The sequence below is a fragment of the Coffea eugenioides genome, chromosome 6 (assembly GCF_003713205.1).
Source record: "Coffea eugenioides isolate CCC68of chromosome 6, Ceug_1.0, whole genome shotgun sequence".
Taxonomy (NCBI): domain Eukaryota; kingdom Viridiplantae; phylum Streptophyta; class Magnoliopsida; order Gentianales; family Rubiaceae; genus Coffea; species Coffea eugenioides.
Genome location: NC_040040.1, coordinates 10,861,256 through 10,886,769, shown reverse-complemented (window position 1 = coordinate 10,886,769; position 25,514 = coordinate 10,861,256). Strand labels below are relative to the sequence as shown.

General features: G+C 36.1%; 2 protein-coding genes across 4 annotated transcripts; one reads left to right on the top strand and one right to left on the bottom strand.

Moving 5' to 3' along the window:
- Positions 1–146: 146 nt before the first annotated feature.
- On the bottom strand, positions 147–1,734 carry LOC113773533 (the record flags this gene model as incomplete). The annotated part of the gene is made up of 3 exons (XM_027318172.1): positions 147–617; positions 1,438–1,490; positions 1,574–1,734. Coding segments are annotated over 3 exons (543 nt in total), but the record flags the coding sequence as incomplete, so codon positions are not given.
- A 17,029-nt stretch (positions 1,735–18,763) lies between these two features.
- LOC113775558 (IQ domain-containing protein IQM1-like) lies at positions 18,764–22,879 on the top strand. 3 transcript variants are annotated; one of them, XM_027320491.1, is made up of 9 exons: positions 18,764–19,190; positions 19,857–20,268; positions 20,358–20,472; positions 20,571–20,636; positions 20,899–20,987; positions 21,246–21,333; positions 21,477–21,707; positions 21,787–21,888; positions 22,107–22,879. In XM_027320491.1, exons 2-9 carry the CDS (start codon positions 19,889–19,891, stop codon positions 22,566–22,568), a joined length of 1,533 nt encoding a protein of 510 aa, XP_027176292.1. In that variant the 5' UTR covers positions 18,764–19,190; positions 19,857–19,888; the 3' UTR covers positions 22,569–22,879. The 3 variants fall into 3 exon arrangements, with proteins under 3 accessions (XP_027176292.1, XP_027176293.1, XP_027176290.1); XM_027320492.1 differs by having other exon boundaries at positions 19,840–20,268; XM_027320489.1 differs by having other exon boundaries at positions 19,768–20,268.
- The last annotated feature ends 2,635 nt before the right edge of the window (positions 22,880–25,514 follow it).

Here is a 25,514-nt window from a genome sequence, read left to right as displayed (position 1 = left end):
CTGTTTTGTTCTTGATGTAAACTGCCCCCTACTCATGTGCAGTCTTTAGTTCTTATGATAAAAACATGGAGCTTGCAAATAAAATAACTTGTTTGATCTAATACTTTTATCAAGAAAAGACAAAAACAGAAGCAAAGAGAGGCATTTCCACTATGATCGGCCTTTCCACAATATCCATATGCAGGTGAAGTTTACAATTCTGTGCTTTAATTCTACTTAATAACTAGCTTACCATTTATGGGGGAGCTGCTGATCCAATCAAATGCGGAGATGCTCAAGACTTCACTCTTAATCTTTATCATGGCTCCGTGGAGAACACATTTTTTCCAACCCCTTTCCAATAGACATCCTGAATCCACCTTCTTTCTTTGATGACGAAGTGTCTGTTCTAGAATCCTTCTTCGGATGAATTGCATGAACAAGGGCCTCAACTTCTTCCTTTGCTCTTTCAAAGACGTTTGGACCTTTAATTTCACTAATGGGAGTGTTCTCATCTATGTCATCACTTGCTCCATGAGTTTCTTTATGATGATGATTTGCCGGCTTCTTTTTATGTAAAAATGCTTCAATGTCTTCCTTAGCTCTCTCAATAAATTTAGGCGACTTTCTGTCCTGCTCTAATAAAGGTTGAAAAAGAGAGATAAATAGTCAAGTACGGGCTTCAAACTCTTCAAGAACCTAGTTATCAGTGTCTTAAAGACATTAATTTGTGTTAGAAGAGTAAAAGAGACAATAGGAGGAGGAAGTCACAACTTACAACAGGTATCACTGCTAGTTATTTCTAAAGATGTTTCACTAACTCATTCCTTAAAATCATACTTGGTTCAAAGCACCGAAACAGCTTTTACTGAAGAAAATGATGTCCGTAACTTAATTTGACATCATAGATCGGATATGTAAGCAAACACCAGGGATAGTCTCTCATAAGTCTCTTCCTTTTGCAGTTCCTTGATTTAAAAAAACTATTAACGCTTCACATTGTCCCTGGAGCATGCCTCTTGATTATACATTTTTAATGGGTCGATGCAGAAAGAGATCATCTACATTAATCCTCAAAGTTTTTATATTTGCTAGAGATCCTCAAAGAAACTTGCGTAACAGAAAATTTTTCATGTTATGTTTTTCTTTTGAACACCTTTTTTGCAAGATCTACTCGTTGTGGTGCGAATGATTCATGCTTGTTCCAGACACCATACATAAACAAAATTACGTGAATGGAAACACAACATCCATTTTCACGACAACAGCAACCAAACCTGTAAATTAAATTCTGACAAAGGTGCTCAATTCCCAGTGGATTGAATGCAACAAGGCCAACCCTCAAAACTTATACTACTAAAGTAACAGGGAAGTGACTCGAGAACCGAAGAGAATAAAATTCCAAATCCAAAGAGATCGCTTCAAACATGATCGTAAACAGGACAAGACAGTTCATACCTGAATGAGTTTCTGAAACTTCTGATTTTAATTCCACATTTGCAGCAGAATGCCTGCAATCCGTCTCACAATATTAACAAATCAATCAAGCACATCAATTAAAATGGATGGCATTTGGTCTGTCAACTTTCCAAACCTGTCTTGACCATGATTCCCAGTATCCTGAGGTTCCTTCCTGGGATGAATTGCCTGAACAATAGCCTCAATTTCCTCTTTGGCTCGTTCAAACACATTCGGAGCCTTCACGTCACTGATAGAAGTTTCTTCCTCAATATCATCGCGCAATCCATGAGTTTCCTTGTGATGATGATCTTGAGGATGATGATGGGGGCTTCGATTTGAATCATCGAATCCTTCCCTAGTTCTTTCATGAGCATAGACCCTTTCTACATTTTCATCCACCACCAAATATAAGAATCTTGGACTCTTGTATAACAAAATCTTCATGTGATTCACAAACAATTGAACCCCAAAAAAATGAACAAGAAAGGTAGCTGATTTTTAAATGAAAAGCAATCAAAAACTTACCTGATTCTGAAGCAAGGCTTGATGAAGGTTTTGCTCTTGATTCAGGCATATTGGAGATTATTGAACTCTGAAGTAATCAGAAAAACAAAATTGGAACGTGGAGAAAGATGAAAGGGAGTGGTTCGACAGTCTGTATGTGGTAGGTTTCAATGTACGCAACAGTACAGTCGGAAAGAATAAGGAATCCAACACATAAAATATGCAGCATGCGGGCACCAAACTTACACGGGAAACAGGTTGGAATGGAAACGGACCCGTCACCCAAAAGCTCTCCGTTCCCCACCCCCTCGCGTTGTATGCAATGTTTTGAAAACCGGGCCGGGCCGGGCCGGTTCGATCAATTGAACAGCGAACTGGTCACACCTCTGATCCGATTCAATTACAAAGTCAAAGAATTAATTGAACCGATCAAAATCGATTCATAATCGATTGAACCAGTAAAAACCGGGAGGTTCAACCGATTTTATTAAGTATTTATTTTTTAAAATAAATCTTTTAGTTTTATTCAAAATTTTAATACTAAAATGAATAAAAATTATTAAACTTTTGAACTGGAATTGAACCGGTTGAATGGATTGAACTGTGAACCGGAAGGTTTTCGGTTCACTCTCTGATCCAGGTTTAAAAACATTGGTTATATGTACTGAGGCACACTTATATTATAGAGAAAAATAAATAATTACAAAAATATTTCATAATAAATTAGTTGTAGCAAAGTAATCAAATACGGGATTTTCTAATTTTTATTAGGGAAAATCGTCCAAAACGTCCCTCACATTTTGTAAAATAATTTTTTTCGTCCCTCACTTTTAAAAGTGTAATTTTATATCCCTTACATATTCACATTGGTCAAATTTAGTCCCTAACTAGGTTTTCGATCATTTTTTGGCCGAATCCATCATGTGCAAGGCACGTGATCATTTTGAAGGGTAAATTTGTCAAATTATATTTTACATAATCTGATATATAGTCCTTCACATTTTATAAAATGATTTTTTTCATCCCTCACATTTCACAAAATGAATTTCTCCATCCCTCACATTTCAAAAAATGAATTTTTCATTTCTCACTAATTATGTGTGTGAATACATTTTTTTTAAACACAAATATATGTGAAGGATCGTACGATCCTACGATCCGGATAACCAAAATCGATCCGGATCGTATTCAGAGTCGCAAATCATATTAATCTATGCAGGATCGCGTAGGATCGTAGCAGGATCGGTAGGATCGTACGATCCTACAATTTTTTTGTAAATTTGTGAAATACGAAGCTCCATTTTGCAAGTAAATGAAAATATTTGTGGTATATTTGTAATTTATCAAAGAATTGCAGCCTTTAATTGCAATTAGGAGCTTTTGGTAGGATCTTACGATCCTACGATCCGATCCTACAATCCGATTCTGTGAAACTAAAATCGATCCTACGTAGGATCCCGATTTTACAAATCTTGGATTTCCCTTTTTATTATTGAAGTTGGTAGGAAGATTTGGAATAAATATAGTAATAGTACATAAGTATAATAGTAACATTTATGTGAATGTAATACATAGTAAATAAGTATAGTACTGTAGGGGTGGCAATCGGGTCCAAATCAGGTTGGCGGGTTGGGTCAGGAAATCTGTTGACCCGAACCCGACCCGTCAACCCGTGACGAGTCAGGTATGCTGACCTGAACCCGAAAATTTCGGGTTGGCGGGTTGACCCGAAATGATCCGAAACTTAATTTTAATTTATTAATTTATCACTATAATTTATAATAAAATCAATTTCTCACAAAACTAATTACATAATCAAGTAATAAAAATTTAAATAAATAATTCCAAACCAAATCTAAAATAAATTAAACACCGTAAAAGTGTTTTATCCCAAACAAAATATAAAATAAATTAAAACAGTATAAAAATAAAAAATAATATAATATATTATTTGTCCAAATATAATAATTTCAATTTCACACAAATTAAATAAATTCATTTAGAATTAAGTAATTAATGCCTTTGAAAAAAAATAATAACTTAGTTTAGTTAGATAAAATTATTTTTATGTTTATTAAACTATTTTTAATTCGTAAACGGGTCATATCAGGCCACCACGGGTTGACACGAAATCGACCTGTTTTCTTTTCGGGTTCATCGGGTTCAATCCGATTCTGACCCGAACTCCCGAAACCTCAACCCAAACCCATGAATTTCGTGTTAGGTTCGTGTCGTATTTTCAGGTCGTGTCGACAATTACCACCCATAGTTATTAAACCCAACCCGGGAAGGAACCCGGCTAAGGAGGTGGGTCAACGGGTTACTGGTTTAACCGGTGGGTGAGTGGTTTAACCGGTGGGTCACTACATATATTTAAATATTATATTTCATAATTATTTATATATGATATATGATATAAATTGTAATAAATAATGCTATAACAAAAGCTCATTTAATTTAATTTGTTATAAAATAATTAATTCATATAAGAATCAATCAAATATAAAGTTATTTATTAATATACCAAACTTCAAGTGTAAAATTTTATCTATATTTAGTGTAATTATCTAGCTTATTTATGAATTTTAAGTGTAAAAAAGTATTAAAAATAATATTTGTCTTTAAATGAATTATGTAATATGTTATTTTTGAAATCCATTTTATAACTTATAGAGTTTGGAGGGTAATAAATTTTTATTAAAAGATTCCAAATAAATTTGTTTTAGAGAAAAAAAGATAGAATTGAAAAAACATTTATATATCATAATAAAGCTACCATATCATCATATTTGGAAGTAGTTTGGTGGTAAGCAGGCGGTTGTGTTGGGCCAGAGGGCCGAAGTTCGAGTTCCAGTAACAGCAATATAATTTTTCCACAAAATCCGGTTAGTGACAAAACCGGCCAAAACCGGCCGGGTTTTCGGTTTAATCCAGTTCGACCGCCGGATCATTGACTAAGTCAACGGTCTCTTTGCACAAACGATCTGATTCCGGATCCACCGGTTCGACCGCCGGGCCGGACCGGATTTAATAACTATGTTGCCACCCCTATATAGTAGTAGCACTTATGTAAACATGGGAGTGATACAATAGTGCCAGTTATATAAACATAAGGAATGTGAAACATGATGTGATTGTATATTATTCTATTATATAAGAGTAAAATTAGAACAATGAATAATGACCATTTTTTTTAACACAAAACAGATTACTCATAGAAAAATATATACTAATACTGAATTTATTCATCATTTTTAAAAAAATTTAACATTAAAAAATTTTCAAATTTATTATGATCGTGTGAGTCTGTTTCTCTATATTTGATATTACATAAAATCTAAATTACTTACCATTATTTTTTGTAACTTACATGCCATAAAAAAGTGTAAACTAACATAACGAATTTATCATTTAACTACAAAAAATTAACAAGAATGATTATATTATTTTATCATGAGTTTTTCTAAAAAGTATCCATTGGGCGAATGGACACTCGTTAACACATTCAAAATTCATCAAACTTCCCATATATATACATATATTAACATTTATTACTCTCCCTTGTATTTATATACTTTTCCTATTTAATCTTACATACCTTCCATTGTATTTATTTACTTTCTCTATTTAATATTATTTTCAAAAATGTAACACCTAAAATATATCTTAACAAGTGTCTATTGGACATTCATTAGACAGACGCCTTTATTATAAGAAAATATCATATTATCAATTTCATATTACATGTATATAATTATATTATATTATGTATTATATGTGTGTGTGTGTGTGTGTGTGTGTGTAATATTAAAAAATTAAGCAGGGGACGGGAACGAGGCATTCTCCCGCCTCCTGGTCCATTTAAAAGTAGGGAGAAAAACTCACTTTCCCTTCCCAGTCCCTGCCCTCGTTGTCGCTCCTGTCTAGGCATGTCAACGGTCCGGGTCTAGAGCCGGATCCGTCAATTTTTTTACGGGTCTGGGTAGGGATATAATTCCTTTACTCGAACCCGGATCTGGATCCGTTTTGTCAAACAAAAAAAAAGGGGTCGGATATGGAATATAGTATTCTGGCCCGTGTGCGGATATAAAATAGATTTATATATATATATATATATATACCAATAATATACCCCAAATTTATACCCCAAAGGCCCAAACAACTAAATATTATCCACGGACATGCAGAGCCTTTGGCATATACAACACCTGTTGCAAAAGCATGGATTTGAATATTGCAAAAAGTATTTATCAATGCTAAACATTATATCTAGAAGATATTAATTAACACATGCAATATAGCCCAGCTAAGACTTTAACCAAGTGATAACATTGAAATAACACTTGTTGGACAAAATTAAATTGACCTTTCTTAATAAAAGTAGTACTTTTTCTAATTTTGTTGTAAAACAGGTTTCAGCTATTTTTTCGAGTAGACCCGGATCCAGATCCAGGTAGGCTCGTCGGATCCGGATCCGGAACATAGAGTAGAAGACCCGTCTGGTAGACGGGCCAGATACGAAACCGGTATAGTATGACGGTCCGGGTCCGGAATAATGAATTCCAACCCGGATTCGACCCATTGATAGGTCTACTCCTATCCCCGCCCCTGCCCCTACCTCACATTTGTCATTTTCCCTTGCATTGGTGAACCCAAGACACTCTCCCCTATTACCATTCCTAGAAACAGGATAATAAATTAGACCAATTCCACTATGCATCCCTTATGTATCGTAAAATACGAAAAACCTCCCTTTAGTTTGGTGTACGTATGCACATTTTAGCTTCCCATGGTATAGAAATCTACAATTTAATCCTTGTGGTTGCGATCAAAGTGAAACTATTAGATGTTCTATTAGATTAAATGGTCAATTTGCAATAGTAACACTTTTCAAATAAAATCATTGTGAAATTATAAAATCACCCTTCAATCAAAACATAACATAATGTTCTAAATAAATTTTGACGGCAATGCATTAGAAAATTCTAAGGTAAAAGTAAAATTTTAGAAAAAACTTATATTGGCTTCGTTTTCGATACTGTCTGTTATACTACTATAATGAATCGTGACAAAAATTATCATCCTTCTTTACATTTACCTAACCTAACATACCATATATACACATATTTATAATTATTATCCTTCCTTATATTTATATGCTTTTCCTATTTAATCTTACATAACATTTCTTGTATTTATTTATTTTTTCTAATTAATCTTCTATTTTAACTCCTGAAATATATTTTAACGCCGTTAGACAGACCCATAAATTAACACAAAATTGTATTTCAAAGCTGATTTAAATAATACCAAGACAACCATGTAAATTGGGGTTAGGAAATAGTCGAATAGGTATGCTTCATCCTGGGGGTTAAGATAAGATGTTCCGTAGACCATTTTTTTCAAGTCATGGAGAAATTTTTCAAGTGAAGATGTTTTCAGAAAAATAAATGAATGAATAAATGAAGATGAGCGGCATAACCACTGTTTCCAAATTCCAACGATGACTTCAACACTCTTTAAAAAAAAAAAAAAAAAAACGATGACTTCAACCCGTATACCAGGACTAGTCTACCCAAAAAAAGAAAAAAATCAATTGAACCGGAGCCTCTCCATGCGGGTAATATGGACTTTTCTTCCTGATTGATCACTTATCCTACAACATAATTTGATGAAAGTTCCCCCACAACGTTCCCGCGGGGGGTGGGGGGCGCATAAAATATTTTTGGCTGGGAAGTTCCTGTCAGGCAGTCACAAACCTGGTCATAAATTTTCCTGCTTTCCAGAAAGTACGTTTGGTCCCTTCAACAATTGAAAGTTTACCATTAAAAATCAGCCTTGAATGAAATACATTCCTGGGTTCTCATGCGAATATGGAGAATCAGACTAACGCAACGGCGCTTCAACAGATTATATTTGGAATTCAAATCAGCACTCCGACATTCTTTGGCTCATAATAAGTCGGTGTAAGTTTCTAGTTGTGATTTTAATTGAACTCCCACTCCAAACAAGAAAAATTCAACCTCAGAGAAACTTTTCTTTTTGAATGAGCTAACGTTTGCGTTGGACTATCCGGTTTGAATGACTACGCGTAATGATACAGTAACTAAAAAAAAAAAAATTTTCCCAAAATCAGCATGGAGATGGGTTGGTTGGAAACTGGGATGCAAAGCTCAAGAAATTCCGGAGTTGATGAAGATACATCGTTCGTACAAGACGTACCAGATTCAGGAGTTAGGACACGGTAGTATTAATTCCAGAAACCTAGGATTATAATATAATATGACCAGCAGTTAGAAAATCAACTTAATCGTGTTCTTTTATTCGGAGCCAACTAGGAAAAGTCAACACGGATGCCTGCAACTTTTCTAATCAATATGAATTTCTTTCTTTAATGACGTAGTCAGAGCTATACCATATGTGACGAATTATCCTCGGTATTAATCTAGGTGTTGATTCTCGTTGCCTTGGTCCTTCCTACTTGCAACCAACACGTTAGTGAGACGCACAAAGCTCCAGATGGCTTAAAATGGTAGCATTGATTTGAGCTTTTTCAGGCTTCAAAATCTACTCCTCCAAAGTTCCTTAAAAAAAAAAAAAGTTTAAGGGTTTTGCCAAAATACTCCCTTAATATAGTAAGGTCTGTGTATTTACTAACCTCAAACATTGCCTCATTAGACTCTCCCTCCCTCGTAGTTTAGGATAGATAGGTTATACATTAGTTGTCGTCTTCAAAAAAAAAAAAAAATTCCTCAAATTTCGTTTCGGTGGAACTAATAATAATGATAAGAAATGCCAAAGCTACAATTTTCCACCTATATCCAGATGTCATACTACATGTTTTAGTCATTAATAAATCAGAAGTGTAATTTAAGATAAATGATTCAGGATTTAATCTATTCTTCAACAATAATAATTAGACCATTAGATCCAAAATTCTTAGTTCAAAACACTATTTGCAACTGTAGCTTTCCTAATGAGAGGTAAAAATTAAGCCATACAAAACTTCCAAATGGTTCCTTAATAACCCTCAATCTCTTAAATCCTTCGAATAATATTATTGCATGTAATTGGGGTTGAAGTTGTAGGCTTTGGGTAAAACGATTACTTTAAATGAAAAGCTTAACCTACACAAAAAAAAATAATAATAAATAAAAGAGCGAATTGCGCGAAATGTCACTAAACTATTTCAAAGTGCCGGTTCTGGTCACTAAACTTTTTTATTAGCGCGAAATGTCACTGAACTAGTAAATATGTACCGTTTTGGTCACTCCGTGTATTTGTGCCGTCAGGAGAGACGGAAATCAACTTTTTGAGGGGCAAATTCGTCTGCACAGCCTTAGTGGGAAGAGTTTCATCTGGTAAGTGAAAGGTTTAACTGTGGGGCTTTGGAATGTTGGTAAAATTTTTGGGAATGTGGACAATGACAGTGAAAAGTATCAAAATTGATCCATTCTTCTCACAGTAATCAGTGACAAGACTCAAAGAACCGGCAAAAGACGAAGATTAGCACAGAAGAATCGGTCATCGATGACAGCGAAATGGGTGAAAAGGCAAAGGGATGAATTCATTGATCCGTACACATTATACGGTAAGAAATATTACAATCCGTACACATTTTGCTTGATTAATGGTGTTGTTTGTGTTTTGAGTATAAAGAAGTATTTAGTGAGAGTTTTTATTGGGTTTAGGGTTTGCTGAAGTGATCCAGTTGTTTAGAAAATGACATAAGAACGATTGACTTCGCTTTTTGTCGTATAAGTGGGTTGCAAGGGGTCCTACAAGAACCCTCTATCTTGTAATTTAATGAAAAAAAATAAACTTTTCAAATGCAGTTGTCTGATTCGGGTTAATTAACAAATGGGGGTTAAGTATTTTTATAAGAAGAACAGCATGTATGACAATAAAAAATGGTGATTAACAAGAATCATGTTGTTTGCCTTTGTCGTTGTTGTTGCAGTTCCTGATAGACCTGCATTTTCGATTAAACTCCACCACGGCGGTAAAATTGAGGGAGAGAAATACAAGAGTTATGTGGGTGGAGAGATTGATTATTTCGATCTTTGCCATGCTGATTTTATGTCGATTCATGAAATAAATAAAATGGTGGAAAAGTGTGGGCACAACGATACTATGTTATATTATTACATTGACCCTAGAGGGGATTTGAACCATGGACTGATGGAACTTCAAACGGATGAAGACATTATGCAATTCTGTGGTTGGGTTAATGAGTACAAGTTGATGGAAGTATACTGTCATCATTTAACAGTTGAGGAAATATATGAGTTGCAGAAGAAAAAGGAATTGGAACAGTTATCACAGACAAAGAGTTCAGTGGTAATAGAGGAGATATTGGATGATGGTGAAATTCTTACACAACAGGCAGCAATACCTCATAGACAACGAAAAGGAGTCCAAGCTAGTAGATCAGCTGCAGCTTTAGAGTGGACACATGACCATGCTGGTGAAGATGAAGATGCATACCAAAATTCTTCTAGGAGATGTGAACAGGCCAACAACAATACACAGGAGTCCGAGCCACAAATGCATAGCCAAGTTGATAATGACCCAACTCCATCAAGTCAGAATAGGAGGGACAATGACAGTTCCAGAAATAGAAGAAACAGAGATAGGAGAAAATCTCGTACGTCGGAGGCCCTTTGTGGTGCTACAAAAAGAGTTAGAAAAGGAGGTGTAGCAAATGAAGGTGTATCAAATAATGGTGCTGCAACTGAAGGTGCATCAAATGGAGGGGCAGCAGGTCAAGGTCCATCAAATGGAGGTGCAGTAGGTGAAGGTGCAACAAATGAAGGTGCAGCAACTAAACCTGTAACAGAAACTGGGGCAGCAACTGAAGCTGAAGCATGTGAAAATAGAGAAGGTACAGCAACTGAAGCTGAAACAGAAGCTGGTCCTGAAACTGAAGCTGAAGCATTTGAAAATAGAGCGGAACACAACCCACTATTGGATGATATTGTGGATGGGGAATTAAATAGTGATCCAGATTCAGAAGATGAAGATGTTCCTGTGAGATACACTAGTTTCAATGCTAGCAGAGATGGAACAGATCCCCATTTTCATGTTGGGCAAAAATTTGGAACCAAAAAACAGTTCAGAGATGCTCTCAGAAATTATGCAATTATAAGTGGAAGACCTGTATATATGTATACAAGTGACAAAACAAGAATGAGAGCTAAATGTGCAGATCCGTGTAAGTGGTACATTTATGCTAGCCACGTTCCTGCTTTGGGTACTGAAGACTTTGTAGTTAAAACAATTTACGATGTCCACACCAATTGCAGCCATGCTTGGAGAAACAAAAACATGACATCCAATTGGGTAGCAGACAAGTTTGAAGAGTCTGTTAGATCCAACATGAACATGCCTGTTAGGCAATTGTTACAGAGTATAGATGAGCAATATAGTTGCGAGATCACAAGAAACAAAGGTTACAAAGCACTTGCAATGGCTAAGGCTGCTATCAAAGGGTCAGCATCTCAGCAGTATATTGATGTTGGGAGGTATGCAGCAGAACTACAAAAAACTCACCCTGACACCACCATAGACATCAAGTATTCACCAAGAGCTGATCCTGAAAGTAATCCCAGATTCATGAGATTTTACTGCTGTTTGGGACCAATGAAAAAGGGATTTAGAGAGGGATGTAGGCCCCTTATTGCTCTTGATGGCTGTCACACTAAGGGGGCATATCCAGGGCAGTTGTTGATTGCTATTGGGGCAGATCCAAATAATGGTTGGTGGCCATTAGCTTGGGCAGTTGTTGAGAAGGAGGCTCGGGAACAATGGCTTTGGTTTTTGAGTTTACTGATTGGTGATCTAGAAATACCAGCAACTAGCAGTGAATACACTTTTATTTCAGACCAACAGAAGGTTAGGAGTACTGTTCTTTATCCTTATAGCATGTATTGTATAGGATAATTTTTGCAAGTGACTAAACTTAGAACTCTTTTATAGGGTCTTGATAGTGCACTGCTGGAGTTATTACCAGAAGCTGGCCATAGATATTGTGTACAGCATATGTACAGAAATTTCAAGAAAAAGCACCCTGGTGAAGTGCTTAAAGAAAAATTCTGGAGCATTGCAGCAGCATCAACAGTGGAGTTCTATGAGGCAGCTTTGGAAGAGCTTAGAGCATATGACCAGCAAGCTCACGCGTGGGTCAAGAGAGCTGCACCACCTCATCACTGGTGTAAGGCTTTTTTTCCACTTCACGTGAAATCTGACATGCTGGTTAATAATTTATCAGAGACATTTAATTCTCATATATTAAATGCTAGAGAGTTGCCAGTGATTGGGATGGTTGAGTGGATTAGACAATTCATAATGGAAAGGATATCAAATAGGGTATATTGGATGAGAAAATGTAGTGGTCCTGTGGGACCAGCAATAAAGGCTTTGATTGAGGAGAGGGAAAAGTTTTCTAGAAAGTGGAAGCCAATATCAAATGGGAAGGAGGGATATCAGGTTAGGGGACCTAAGGGGGAACAATTTGCTGTGTACTTAAGAGACAGAACCTGTACATGCAGGTTGTGGCAAATTAGTGGGCTCCCCTGCTGCCATGCAATTTCTGCCATTTTAAAAATTGGTAGGAACCCAAATGACTATGGCGATCAGTGTTATAGTAGAGATCTATTCTTTCAAATATATGAGAATGTACTATATCCAATTAGTGGAAAGTCTCTATGGCCTCAGAGTGATATTCCCATATTAGATCCTCCACTTGCATGTGTCCAACCTGGTAGGCCCAAGAAAGCAAGAAGAAAAGGTAGTTCTGAAAATAGAAGTGGTGTTCATGTGGGAACGAATAATGTGCAAAAATTTAAAAAGCATGTGATCATGCACTGTAGAAGATGTGGTCAGGCAGGCCACAATGCTGCTACCTGCAAAAGTGTTCCAGAAAATAATGGAGGTGAAGGCTGCAGTCAACCTGCTCCAACTCCTAAACATGCTAGAAAGTCAAAGGGCACCAACAATGGCTCAAGCACAACACATGGAGCTAATTCTCAGGAGCCTGATTTTGCTCATGTGGAAGTTCAAGGATATTCTTCAAGTTGTGTCAATTCTCAGCCACATGGAGCTGAAGAGCAAACTACTTCCCATAATGACATTGGTTCACATGCTGAACGTAATGCACAAGCTGCCAGTAGTAGTACGAAAAAGCAGCAGATTAGAAAGACTAAGACACCTGTAGGTGCAAAAATTTATTTCTAATTTTATTTTTAATTTTACTATGGTAAATAGCTATTGTTAATATTTATTGTACTTGTGTACAGGTGAGGAGAGTTAGGCCTGTCAATGATACCGACCAGTCTACTACAGCGGCCAACAAACAGTCTCTCCATTCAAAGAGAAAGCTGTCTGAAATTGACAAGATAAGGATCAACACCAACTATGAGTACTTGGGCAAAGAGCCTCCATTCAAGATTGGTAGATGGGCTGGAACATCAAGGAGCAGTAGAAGTAGAAGTGGAAGATCAGATTAAAGGACTTGTTTGCATAGCTTTTGTTTGGATGTATTCTATGTCTAGGACAATTCCAGATTATTTATATGTGAAACATGGCTAACTTTGTTGGCAGTTGTTTGGAATGACAGTGACAATTATCTCTTTTGTAAAGCAGCTGTTTGGAATGATAGTGATAATTATCTCTTTTGTTGTATTTGGCTTTATGTTTTCTGCATTTGTGAGCTACTTTTCTTTTGCACCACCCATATGTTGGAACTAATACTTCAGTCTTTTATTCATAAATTACAATTTCAAACATCCATGGTGTAAACAACACCAACCAAAATGAGGTGTATATAAAAACACTACAACCTCAACAACAACGAGCTGTGTATTAAAACATTTGACAACACTGGTTTAGGATTTGAAGTACAACAATACTCTAGTAGCCATCAATTTGCAGCCTTCCAAACTTCTGTCCCTTGTTAGGCCCCCAAATCCACATTGATGCATTAACAATTGTCCAGGCTATAACAAAAAGAACAATGACCATTTTTTTCACATTCTTTCTTCCAAGCTTCTCCTTCAGATTTTTTACTTTATCCTCCATTTTCTCAGCTTTCTTTTGCAACTTGAGAATTTGTTGCCGCAAAGTTTCATTCTCGATTTCCACCCTATTTATTCTTCTTAAAAGACCGGGTATGACTTGTTTCGAACGCTCACACATTTCTTCATCATACCAATTCCAATAACCACAGCCATCAACCTACAAAAAAATTATCCAAATTCTTTTTAGCCGATAAATGTCTAAACAATTAAACATTAACCTAATTTAACGAATTTCCTATATCTTCACACACTTACCTTGCCATTAGCACATTCAACATATCTCCTTGCCGGGTTCCTATCAGTCCATGAAGTCTTCAAATTGGTTTTACTGCCACAAGAGCAGGTCGGAGTTGTTTCCTTGCCTTTTCCTCTCATGAAGCTTCAACACATTCCCAGCAAATTGCAAGTCGGAGTTCTTTTCTTAGGTATTCCTCCAATGAAGCTTCAACACATTCCCAGCAAATTGCAACTTCGTATATTGTCCCTCCTACTCCATATTTGCAGAAGAAATCTATTACAGGATAAGGGTTTGCACTTCCTAATTGAACTTACGAGTTGTCTGAAGCTTTAGAGTGATTTATGGTGGAGAGTTTCAAGGAAAAGACTGTGCAGACGAATTTGCCCCTCAAAAAGTTGATTTCCGTCTCTCCTGACGGCACAAATACACGGAGTGACCAAAACGGTACAGATTTACTAGTTTAGTGACATTTCGCGCTAATAAAAAAGTTTAGTGACCAGAACCGGCACTTTGAAATAGTTTAGTGACATTTCGCGCAATTTGCTCTAAATAAAAATACACGGGTTGATAATGTCTTGATCTTGTGATTAATATTGAAACCTTCAAAATTAGAGGTTCTGATTTCGAATACCACTAAACTGTGTGACTGGATCTTGGGACAAGACGTTGATAGAACGTTCTGAGGGAAAATTTCTTGAATTCTGCGAGTGCACCACTTGAGATTATCACGTGTCACGCTAGCACTAAAAATATATTATTGTCAAATTAGCGATTTGTGGTACGTGCATGCATGGAGCATGTAACGTCGTCTCCACGGTAAGGTCGATTTCAGACACGGTTGCTAGACTTGACCAAATGCTTAACAAGTCCCATGGTTGGTTTTTAAACCAATCGAATGCAATTAATTGGACAAATCACAGTCTTATTGAATTGTAATCAATGTGAAATTAACGTGCTCCATGCATAGTTGTCAATCCAATTAAGATGGAGTAAACCTTCCGCTTAGACTAAGTAAATGGTATTAGTACATAACCCCGAATAATATAAAATCAAGCTCGTGCATAACCAAATTGCTCGATATGTTTACACTGGGGATCAAGCAACTAGAGAACCTCCAAAATTAATTATGCCTTTAATTAAATTATCCTACTCTATATATATATACTGGCAAATACTCCGTGTGAACAGGTTTCCGATGATGATATAGCCGACGGCAGAAGTGGAAAATGATTCTACTATATCTTTGGCGCCTGTCGAAAAAAAAAAGACAAAAAAAAAGGGACAGAAATTTGACCAAATGGCTGCCGTCATTAGAATAGAGTCGTGATTTTGGAACTGGAAACTGGAAAGTCATTCAAGGCTAATCGATCTTACTTAATTCCTTTAGGAACATGTTCAGGTCAACTCGATCGAAGTTCCATCAAATGGGTCTGATTCTTGACCATTCTCGTCATTCGTTGGATGCAAAAACCTGTTGTGTTTTTTTTTTCCCCTTTCTTTGTTCACTGTTTTACGTTATTCTGTCATGTAATATGTCACGCTTTTGTTTGTTTATGACTAAAAGGACAACTTAAATCAATCACTCATTCTCGTATGCTGTGTTCTTTTTACTTGCATGACAATTTTGATCTCTGATGGAAGAAATAAGAATACTGGGACGGGTTTTCTAGAGGAGAAAGTGAAAAAAGGGAGAGGGAGATCCGGAAAAATCCACTTTTCATTCATAAATTTTGAATTAGGGACACATTTCGTTTTCAAACTTTTAGACGCACCACATTTAGTACATGAATTAATTATTTTTTGTCACATTTAGTCCAAAAACGATAAATTGCTTAATTTGGATGGAGAAAATCATGTGTTTGGCACGTGGTCATTAAGTAAAAATAATTTCTCGGTCAAAATTAATGGTCACGTCAGTCTTCTCCATTCAAATTGAATGTTTTACCCTTTTTGGACTAAATGTGATAAAAAATAATTAATTTATGTACTAAATGTGATGCGTTTAAAAGTTTGGTGATGAAATGTAGCCCTATCTCAAAATTTAATGACGAAAAGTGAATTTTTTCTGAGGGAGATTGGTTGGTCAAAGTTACAAGTAACTTGCAAAACGGGATAGAAGATGCAAGGAAATAACTTCGAACCTTGATGAAGAGGAGATTTAACCTTTTGCAGTTTGCTTTATTATAATAATACTTGATAGTCTTGGATTTTTATCTCTTTGTTGTCTTTAATCACCAGTGAAATGGGAAGGAACAAAGATAAAGAAAAAGAGAAACATACCCTGTCTAAGTTCTAAGCTACAATCTATTTACTCGTCATCGATCTTGGTATAATAGGATGAACTGATCGGATTATGACAAAGGAAGGATTTAAAAGCATAAAATAAAACAGGAACTTGAATTAGATGATAATTACCACTCCTGTCAACTTTTAGTTGTACAAAACATGGAAACATGCGTCACATATGCATGGTGTTCTATTGTCTATTGATCCTATTTGCAGATGCATTCACATTAAGAATTTCAGCTATTACAACCCAAACACTGGTGTCTTATATGAAGCATTTTTCTCGTCCTCGTTCAACTGAGAATAATCAAAAAGAGAAAGCACAAAGAAAAGTAGCAGTAACACGAGACCTTTTAAATCATCTGGCTCTTAGTGTTAATTAAGAGCCCTAATCACCCCTAATTGCTGGCTCTATATCTAGGCCTCTTGCTAGTGGATTCAGCAGCCCCATGCCACCAGACCAAGTCGGGGGGGGGGGGGCGGCCTTACCTGTTTAATTACACTGGTCTTGAAAATCATTTTGTTGGCTATTTTTGGCTTACAACGAGTGCAGTTTTTTTTTAATCTTTTGTTTATGCTTAAATTAAGCTGGTGTCGCTGTTCATCTTGTTTCACGTGATATTCCGCGGGTTTGTGTTTGCTATGGGACCCTAAACAGTATCTAAATATAAGGAAAATATATAAATATGAACTTATGCAATTTAATGAGAAGTTGTGTGTCATTAACTATTATCTAATGGGCCAGTTAAAAAATTCCATCTTCTGTAAAGTGTAAACCCACCATATGTTCATCTAAGCAAAAAAAGAACAATCTCTAGCTTCAAAATATTCTTAAAAACGGACTTCTATATACCCGAGTCTGTTTAGTCATCATTATTGTGTTCGAGTAAGAGTACGAAGGATATATGGACGCGTATTGTGAAAACATTTTATGGTCAAATTTTGGAAAAATCGTTCTTCTTCTTTTTTTTTTTTTTAAGTTAAACAAATTACTTGACTGATATTCATTTTTCTTTCGAAAAAAAATTTATAGGTAAATAAATTACCCAACCTACATTCATTTTTTTCTTCAAAAAAGTGAGATCTAATCTTTTTGCACGTAAAAAGATAATTAAGTATGGATTTCGTGGTGGATTCAGCTAAAAAGTGATTAGAAACTTAAATTAGCACTAAATTTGATTTTAAAAGGGATGTAAAGCCAGCATTTTAAAAGTGCGGGGTGCAAAAACTTATTTGATAAAATGTGAGTAATTTTTTAAATGATTTTCCCTCAAACTTTTGTAAACGTATATTGGGGAAAGGCTATTGGCGTTAAGATACAAAGACAAGAGACAGAAGAAGGAAAAATGCTCTCATGAAAAAGTAATTAATCAGCTATTGAGGTTGGTTCAGTGACCATGGGCAGGGTGTGTATGAGTATCGAATTCGATTTCGCTAAATTACAGCTCTAAAATTGGAAATTTCAAAATTTTGGATATTGGAAGTTTCGACCGATTTCCTAATTAATCCTTTTAATTTTCCATAATTTCCATTCTTTCTTTTAATTCTAAAATTGCTTCTCAATTTCTGGTATTTTGCATGCGCCAAAACGTCTCCCCGCCCCACTAGGGAGACCAAAAGGTGATCCTAAAATTACCCCAAACACAAGGCACAACGAATTGACAAATTGACCAGACCAAAAAAAATAAAAATTAAAAAAAGGACGCATTTACAAGAAAACAAAAACAACTAGGCCATGTTGCTGAGAAACGACGAGGATGACAGAGAAAGTTCAAGAGTTAGAAATTTCAGGATAAACGTCAAAGTTCAGCAGCACCGGACACATATAATTTTCTCTTGACGTACATCCATCAATTCAGCCCCTACTTACGTGTTGGCGCGTTTTCGATTTCATGGGCCCGGTTTGGACTGCACAAGTAGTTGACCTTTAAAAACACTTGATGTAGAAAATTAATTGCTGACAATCCGAGTTGAGAAATTTAACAGGAAACCCCCCATTTTCTTTATATTTTGTTTGTGGAAATGGTGGTTGAGTTTTTTCATGGAAACACCGCTCTGGCATTAATCCAAAGCTTACTTTCTTTGACCACCCTCAAATCTTTTTTAATATGCTGATTGGGGTACAAAATCTCAGAAAAGGTTAGTCGTATTATAAACCTTTTGTGAAACTTGTTGCAATGTAACTGGAAAAGTTGTTCAAACAATTTTCTCTGTTTGAATTCATCAACCACTCGTGTCTTTGAAACTACTGTTGTTTTCAACTTTTCAATATCCCAAAACCATTTTCCAATTCCATTCCCACCATGAAAATGTAATGAACCTTCTTAGTTCAACTGGTAGTAGTATATTGAGAATTCAACGACAGCCGTAGAGTTTCTAGTCCACGAGTTTACCGTATTTGGTACTCCCTTTGAGCTTTCAAATAAGTATTTCTTTGTTTTCTTTTTCTCCCAATTTTTCTACATCAGACTTCTTGAACTCCATGGGTATATAAGGAGAGGAGGGAGACTGGTCATAATCATAGAAATCTTCCTGTGTTAAATAATTTGGTGAAAAGTGAAGATATTTTCTCCCTTTACTACCTAACACTTCTTGAAGAACAGAGCAAACTATCTCCCCAAAGCTTCGATCTTTCCAAAATTTAGGTCAGTCATTCAATCATGATATCAAGATGGTTTACTTAGTTCTGTTTTGTTGTTTTTGGGTTCCATGTCAGAATCTGTGGTTGTTCCTGTCTCTTTTTTGTCTTCCTATCGGGAACTGTCTCTCTCGGTTTCTATCAAGTTTGGTAATACAATTCAGGAACACGATTATTTATTTTCTTGAGAAACTGAAAACAGGGATATGATGTGAGGTACAAAATTTTGGAGTATGGATTGGTTATATTTATGGAACTGATATTTTACAGCAACGCAGGGTGAATAAGGCCACTCAGTAATCAAGAAATGCTATTGCTAGATATGAAAGCATCAAACTATCATAATTCATTTTGGTTTATGAATTAGAATATATTTTCATTTATGTGCTTCTGAAAGTTTTTTCTCGGATAAGATGAATGTCCAAGATAATTGATCATTTTTGGTTTCCAAATGGCTTATTTTGCGCATATTTAACGATCCATTTATGTTGGTTGCCATGATGTTGGTTTTCAAAGTAAACTTAAGATGTCTCTAGAAATTTATGTTGATGATAGTTTACTCTTCTTTAACAATCAATTTGTAGGTGGATATTTGTTATGGGTTTATCACTATCATTACTTTTTTCCGCCTGGGAAGAAATTCTGAACCACCGTAGATTTCTGAATTTCGCAGACAACAATACTTTCCATTCAGTACACGGAGAGATGACCGTCAGTGCAGATAGCTTGAAGAAAGCAGATTCAGAAGTTGCCTCCAAGACGGATGTGTCGGATGAAGTTTCAAGGAAGAATTCAATAGATTTGAAGAACTGCGAACCTATGAGATTAATGCTTGAATCAACGCTTTCATTCAAGAATCTAATTCAAGACGTAAGAAAACCAGAGTCCAATGACAGAAATGCAAAAGCTGATGGGGCTGTTGATGTATTAACTCCCTCCAGTTTTCTTCCTGATCTTGCTATGCTGTACTCTCCACGTCCTGTGAGCGAGCTTGATGCTGCAGCAGTCAAGCTTCAGAAAGTCTACAAGAGCTACCGGACTCGAAGACACCTTGCAGATTGTGCAGTTGTGGTTGAGGAGCTATGGTGAGTCTTATACACAGTAAACTATCTGGATATTTCCATTTGTATTTTGGCATCTTTTTCAGTTAGTTGACTAGTCTTATATGTTTTAGGTGGAAGGCATTGGACTTTGCAGCTCTCAAGCGGAGCTCGGTATCATTCTTCAATGATGACAAACCAGAAACTGCTGTTTCACGCTGGGCTCGAGCAAAAACAAGAGTAGCCAAGGTCTCATTCTCAGCCATTTTACGGTGCCTGAACTTTTTTTCTCATTTTTTATTGAATAAATTATCAAACGTGCTTATGAATTTTGTTTTCACATTCAGGTTGGCAAAGGCCTATCCAAGGACGAGAAGGCTCAAAAGCTTGCCCTACAGCACTGGCTTGAGGCTGTAAGTGTTTAGCTTCTTTTAGATACTTTTTCCCAATTCAACAACAAATGACAGATCTTGAAGTAATGAAGTTTGCTTGGATTTTCTTGACATGCCTGTAGATATAATCTAATTTTGGATCTAATCTATTTGGTAAAGTCATAATAAGTCTAACATCTAAGTAGTTGATAGAAATCTTTTTCAAAGATTATTAGTATTTATGAGTACATCTGAGTAGATAATATATCATATTGCACTCACTGTTCTTCCTCATCTCTTTCAGATTGATCCACGCCATCGGTATGGACACAATTTACACATCTATTATGATGTCTGGTTTGAAAGTGAAAGCTCGCAACCTTTTTTTTACTGGTGAGTGTTTCTTTGTAGATCTTGTTTAGCTTGTGATCTCGTTTGAGAAATGCATTAAGATTGAAAATAGAAGTTTATGATAGTTTACTTCAAGGCCATTCGCTGCATCTGAAGTTTGTCCAAGTTGATGAGTATACCATGTTTTATATTTTACTGGCCTGAGTTTTCTTGTAGCTGACAGCAAATTATTAAAACATATCTTAACAGACATAGTTTCTGTGGCTGATTTCCGCTAACAAAATCAGCTTTGATATGTAGGTTGGATGTTGGAGATGGAAAAGAACTAAATCTTGAGAAGTGCTCGAGAACAAATCTACAACATCAATGCATCAAATATCTAGGACCAGTAAGTTTCAAGTCACGAAACAACATAATCATCATATAGATTCCAATTGTTGAGTACATTTTTAGCAGATTTACTGATGCATTACACAGGACTCTAATTTGGCAAAACTTTTCTTGGTTGTTACTTCTGTTTCCCCTCATTAGAAAGAGAGAGAATCATTTGAAGTTATCGTGGAAAATGGCATGCTAGTTTACAGAGAAAGTGGCATGTTTGTCGACACTGTTGAGGGTTCCAAATGGATATTTGTACTCAGCACATCAAGGAATTTGTATGTTGGGCAGAAGAAGAAAGGGACTTTCCAGCATTCAAGTTTTTTAGCAGGTGGAGCTATTACAGCAGCCGGAAGACTTGTTGCTCATGGTGGAGCCCTTGAGGTAATTATACAGATCTACTGACTGCTGTGAACATCCTTGAAAGCTGACGGTAAATGATAATCATTTTCTTATATTACAGGCAATTTGGCCATATAGTGGTCATTATCATCCAACCGAAGAGAACTTCAGGGTGTTCATTAGCTTCTTGGAGGAGAACCGTGTAGATCTTTCAAATGTTAAGGTATGCGTAGTGCAGTTTCTATGTTTTCTGGAAATATTATGCATTCTCTACTTTATATCATAGTGCATATCGTGTGCATCCACTATGAACCTGGAAATACTAATAAAAACGCAAAGAAGTGAATTGGCTCCATTCTTTTTTTTTTTTTACATGTTTGAGCAAAATCTTCAGATAAAACAGATGGCTGATGATACTTTTTTGTCTTCTTTACTGGGCAGAGATGTGCAGTAGATGATGATCTTCTTTCGTTTAAGGTTCCTGATGAGGAAGCAAACGCTGAATGCAATAGGAGCGCTTCAGCAACTACAGAGCCAGAAGATGGAAGCACAACTGATGTACATGGTCTGTCTGGGAAAGATGCAACAGCAGCCAGTCGCCAAAATGCCAAGAACACAGCTCATCTGACTGTAAAGCCTCCCCTATATACCATGGCTAAACACTTGTCATGCAAGTGGAGTACTGGAACTGGACCACGAATTAGCTGTGTTAGGGACTATCCAACAGAATTACAGAGCCGAGCACTTGAACAAGTTAATTTGTCGCCTCGTTTGGCTAGTGGAGCATTGTTCAACTATGGTCCAATCCCATCCCCAAGACCGAGCCCAAAGGTTCGCCTTTCTCCTAGACTTGCATACATGGGACTTCCAAGTCCTAGAACCGCCATTCCAGCTGCTCACTGAGATTAAATGGGAGCGCAAGCTTTTTCCCTGAGATACGAATAAGCTGAGCCTAAGCAGATGTACAGGATATGGGCTGAATGCCAATAATGCTCCTGATATGATCTTCGACCCCTTGTGATAAGAACGAGGAAACTAACTTGAACCTTCGTTCTTTTGTTCTTTTAATCTAGTTTTGGTAGGAAACTTAGTTGAGCCAAGTATTGTTTTACCCAGTTTTGGCTCCTTCAGTTTGAACGTAGGTTTGATTGATTCTTTCAATCTTTGTGTACGCCTGATCAGTTTATATTGTTCAATTCATTCTAATTTATTCATTTACACGCTGATTCAAAAAATTGTAGCAGCCCGCTATGTAATTTGTTTCCTTTGTTTAGTTGTAAAGTATATCATTGTAACAAGCAAAATGAGATTATCTATGTTCACAATGCTGTAATCTTGATCCAAAAGCAAAACTGTAAATTGTTAACTGCGGTGAAAAAGATCTTGAACTCACTAAGGTACAAACCAGAAATAGTTAATTAACCAGTCTTGAACATTTTTTGTTTGAACCGAATTTGTACAAATAAAATCAGAGTAAACCGAATTTGCTTGAACTTTTTTTTTTTTTTTTAATCGACTATAAGATAAAGATAGAATCAAAAGAAAAGTATGATGCCTCAACTTTAATTTCCAATTGCTTTTGCTTATAGACCATAGACCAACAAAATTTTGTTTCACTTTACTCCCACAGCCAAGATAAAAAGCAGTGCAAGTGAAATGGATACGAGTTCACGAGTTGCCACCAAATGGTCAAACCGGAAGGAAGAGTTAGGAATTAGGATTGCATTCGAATCAATCAAGCTACTCGCGCTAGCTCGAAGTCAAGGATGACTTAGTGATACTATGCTCCAATGAGTATTTTCATATATTTATGCGTCGCTTATGAGTAATTATGAGTGATTAAGCTTGAAGACCAAGCTCAAGCATTATATTTGTGCTCTACTTATGAGTAATTACATTCATGTGAGTAATTAAATTTAGTCGAGTTCGAGCATAGCTAAATTATTCTAGTTTGTGTTCAAATCAAACAATATTCTCAACTCAACTCATAGACACCAAGGTAACAAATTCTGATCACGTGACATATGGCCTTCATTCAGATAGATGAAAACTCATGTGACCTTAGACCCTACAAAAACAGTAGCAGAACACCATACTCGGAGTATCGAAATTGGGGCAAGAGCGGTTGCAAGTAGAAGCTATCCGGATGATTTGGATAATATATATATACAAACGAGTCGAGTCGAATCATGTCTTAACTTAGTTTTATGAAATTCGAATTCGAGTTCAATCTCGACAAACTCTCAATGTAAAACTCGAACTCGATCTTAAAAAAAAATAATTATTTTATTTTTAAAAATAAATAAAATAATAATTTTTTAATAAATAATTAAATATTAGGGATATATATATATATATATGTTATTTTAGGTATTTGGGATATTATATATATATATTAGGGAATATTAGGGATATTATATATATGTAATTTTACTATTAAAATAAAAAATAAAAAAAATATATAATCGAGTCAGCTCACGAACTAACGAGTTGAATATTTTTGAATTTAAATTCGACTTGATCAGCTCGAATTCGATGTTGACCAAACTCGAGTCGAGTTCGAACTCGAACTATTTGTAAGCGATTTAATTCGTTTTTGAAAGTGAATTACATGCGAGATAAAGTGACTTTATATCCTGTGGAAATGAAACAAAACCGGCCCTAACGGTTTTTGTGACAATCATTTGGCCTCGGGTCCTTACAGGAACTTCTCCCACGCTCATTTCTCGTCATTGAGCGCGTGAATGCACACTGCCACGAGCATTCAATTTCACACAAGGACACACACTGAACGGCGTTGAGTTCGTTAGATCAACTCCAACGCCTATATATTTAGAGAGATAAAAAATAATATGGTAATAGTACTTAGTATATATCCATATTTCCATGGCATGACAGCTTCTGTATTCAGATTAAGCAGAAAAGAAGTACTCCTACTATGAAGACGGCTCTTTTGCTTGCTCCTCCTCCTCCTACTTTTTCGTTTTCAACCTAACCCTGGTAGTAATTGTAGTTGTACAAAAGAAAAAAGTGAATTAATTAACAGCTTTCTTACAGTCAATTCAATCCCTAGATCTCTAGGGTTCGATAATCGGTGACCTTTTTTAGATGGAGCCGCGTGTCGGAAATAAGTATCGCCTTGGTCGGAAAATTGGCAGCGGATCGTTCGGCGAGATCTATCTAGGTTTGTTCCTCAAAATTTCCTTTTTAAATTTTGTTTTTTGTAATTTCACTTGAATTCACGATTCCCTCCCTCTGGATACTTTTGGTGCAGGGACTAATATACAGACCAATGAAGAAGTTGCAATTAAGCTTGTGAGTGTGTTTTCTATGATTGTAGACTTGGTCTTTTTCCCTTGTTATTTGACTGTTCTTTGAGGTCATCAGATTAGTTTTATCTTTTGAAGTATAGGTCATCTGGGGCAATTTGTGAAAAATTTAATGTGTGACATTGGGATTTTTTTACTTGCCTAATATGTGTGTATATGCTAGTTAAGCGTGGGAAATTTATTAACGTAGTTGCACTAACACAATAAGATACCGTTCCGAGCATTTGAAGTGCAAATGGAGCTGTCGAATAAGGTTTAGCAAAGTAGGATATGTTTGTCTACCGTCAAATGGTTTCTGAAAAGATTCAATTCTGAGGATTTTATTTTCAAGGATACTGGATGTGGGGTTATTTTTGCTAGTAAGTACCTGCCGTCGTCCTTGGATTTACAATTCGGATAATACCATTGCAAAAATTGCTAAGTAGCAAGAACTTGAGGAGGATGTCTCCAGAATGAAGTTTTCTTATTGGTCGAAGTTGTTAAGATTCTTACTTTCTTCTGTTGTTCTTTGAATAGCTGT

Excerpts from the sequence above, each read along its gene's own strand:
- LOC113775558 (XM_027320489.1), top strand. The coding sequence starts at position 19,781 with ATGGGTTTATCACTATCATTACTTTTTTCCGCCTGGGAAGAAATTCTG. Across the intron at positions 20,269-20,357 it reads GTTGTGGTTGAGGAGCTATG|GTGGAAGGCATTGGACTTTG; the intron begins GTGAGTCTTATA and ends TATATGTTTTAG. Across the intron at positions 20,637-20,898 it reads TACAGCACTGGCTTGAGGCT|ATTGATCCACGCCATCGGTA; the intron begins GTAAGTGTTTAG and ends CATCTCTTTCAG.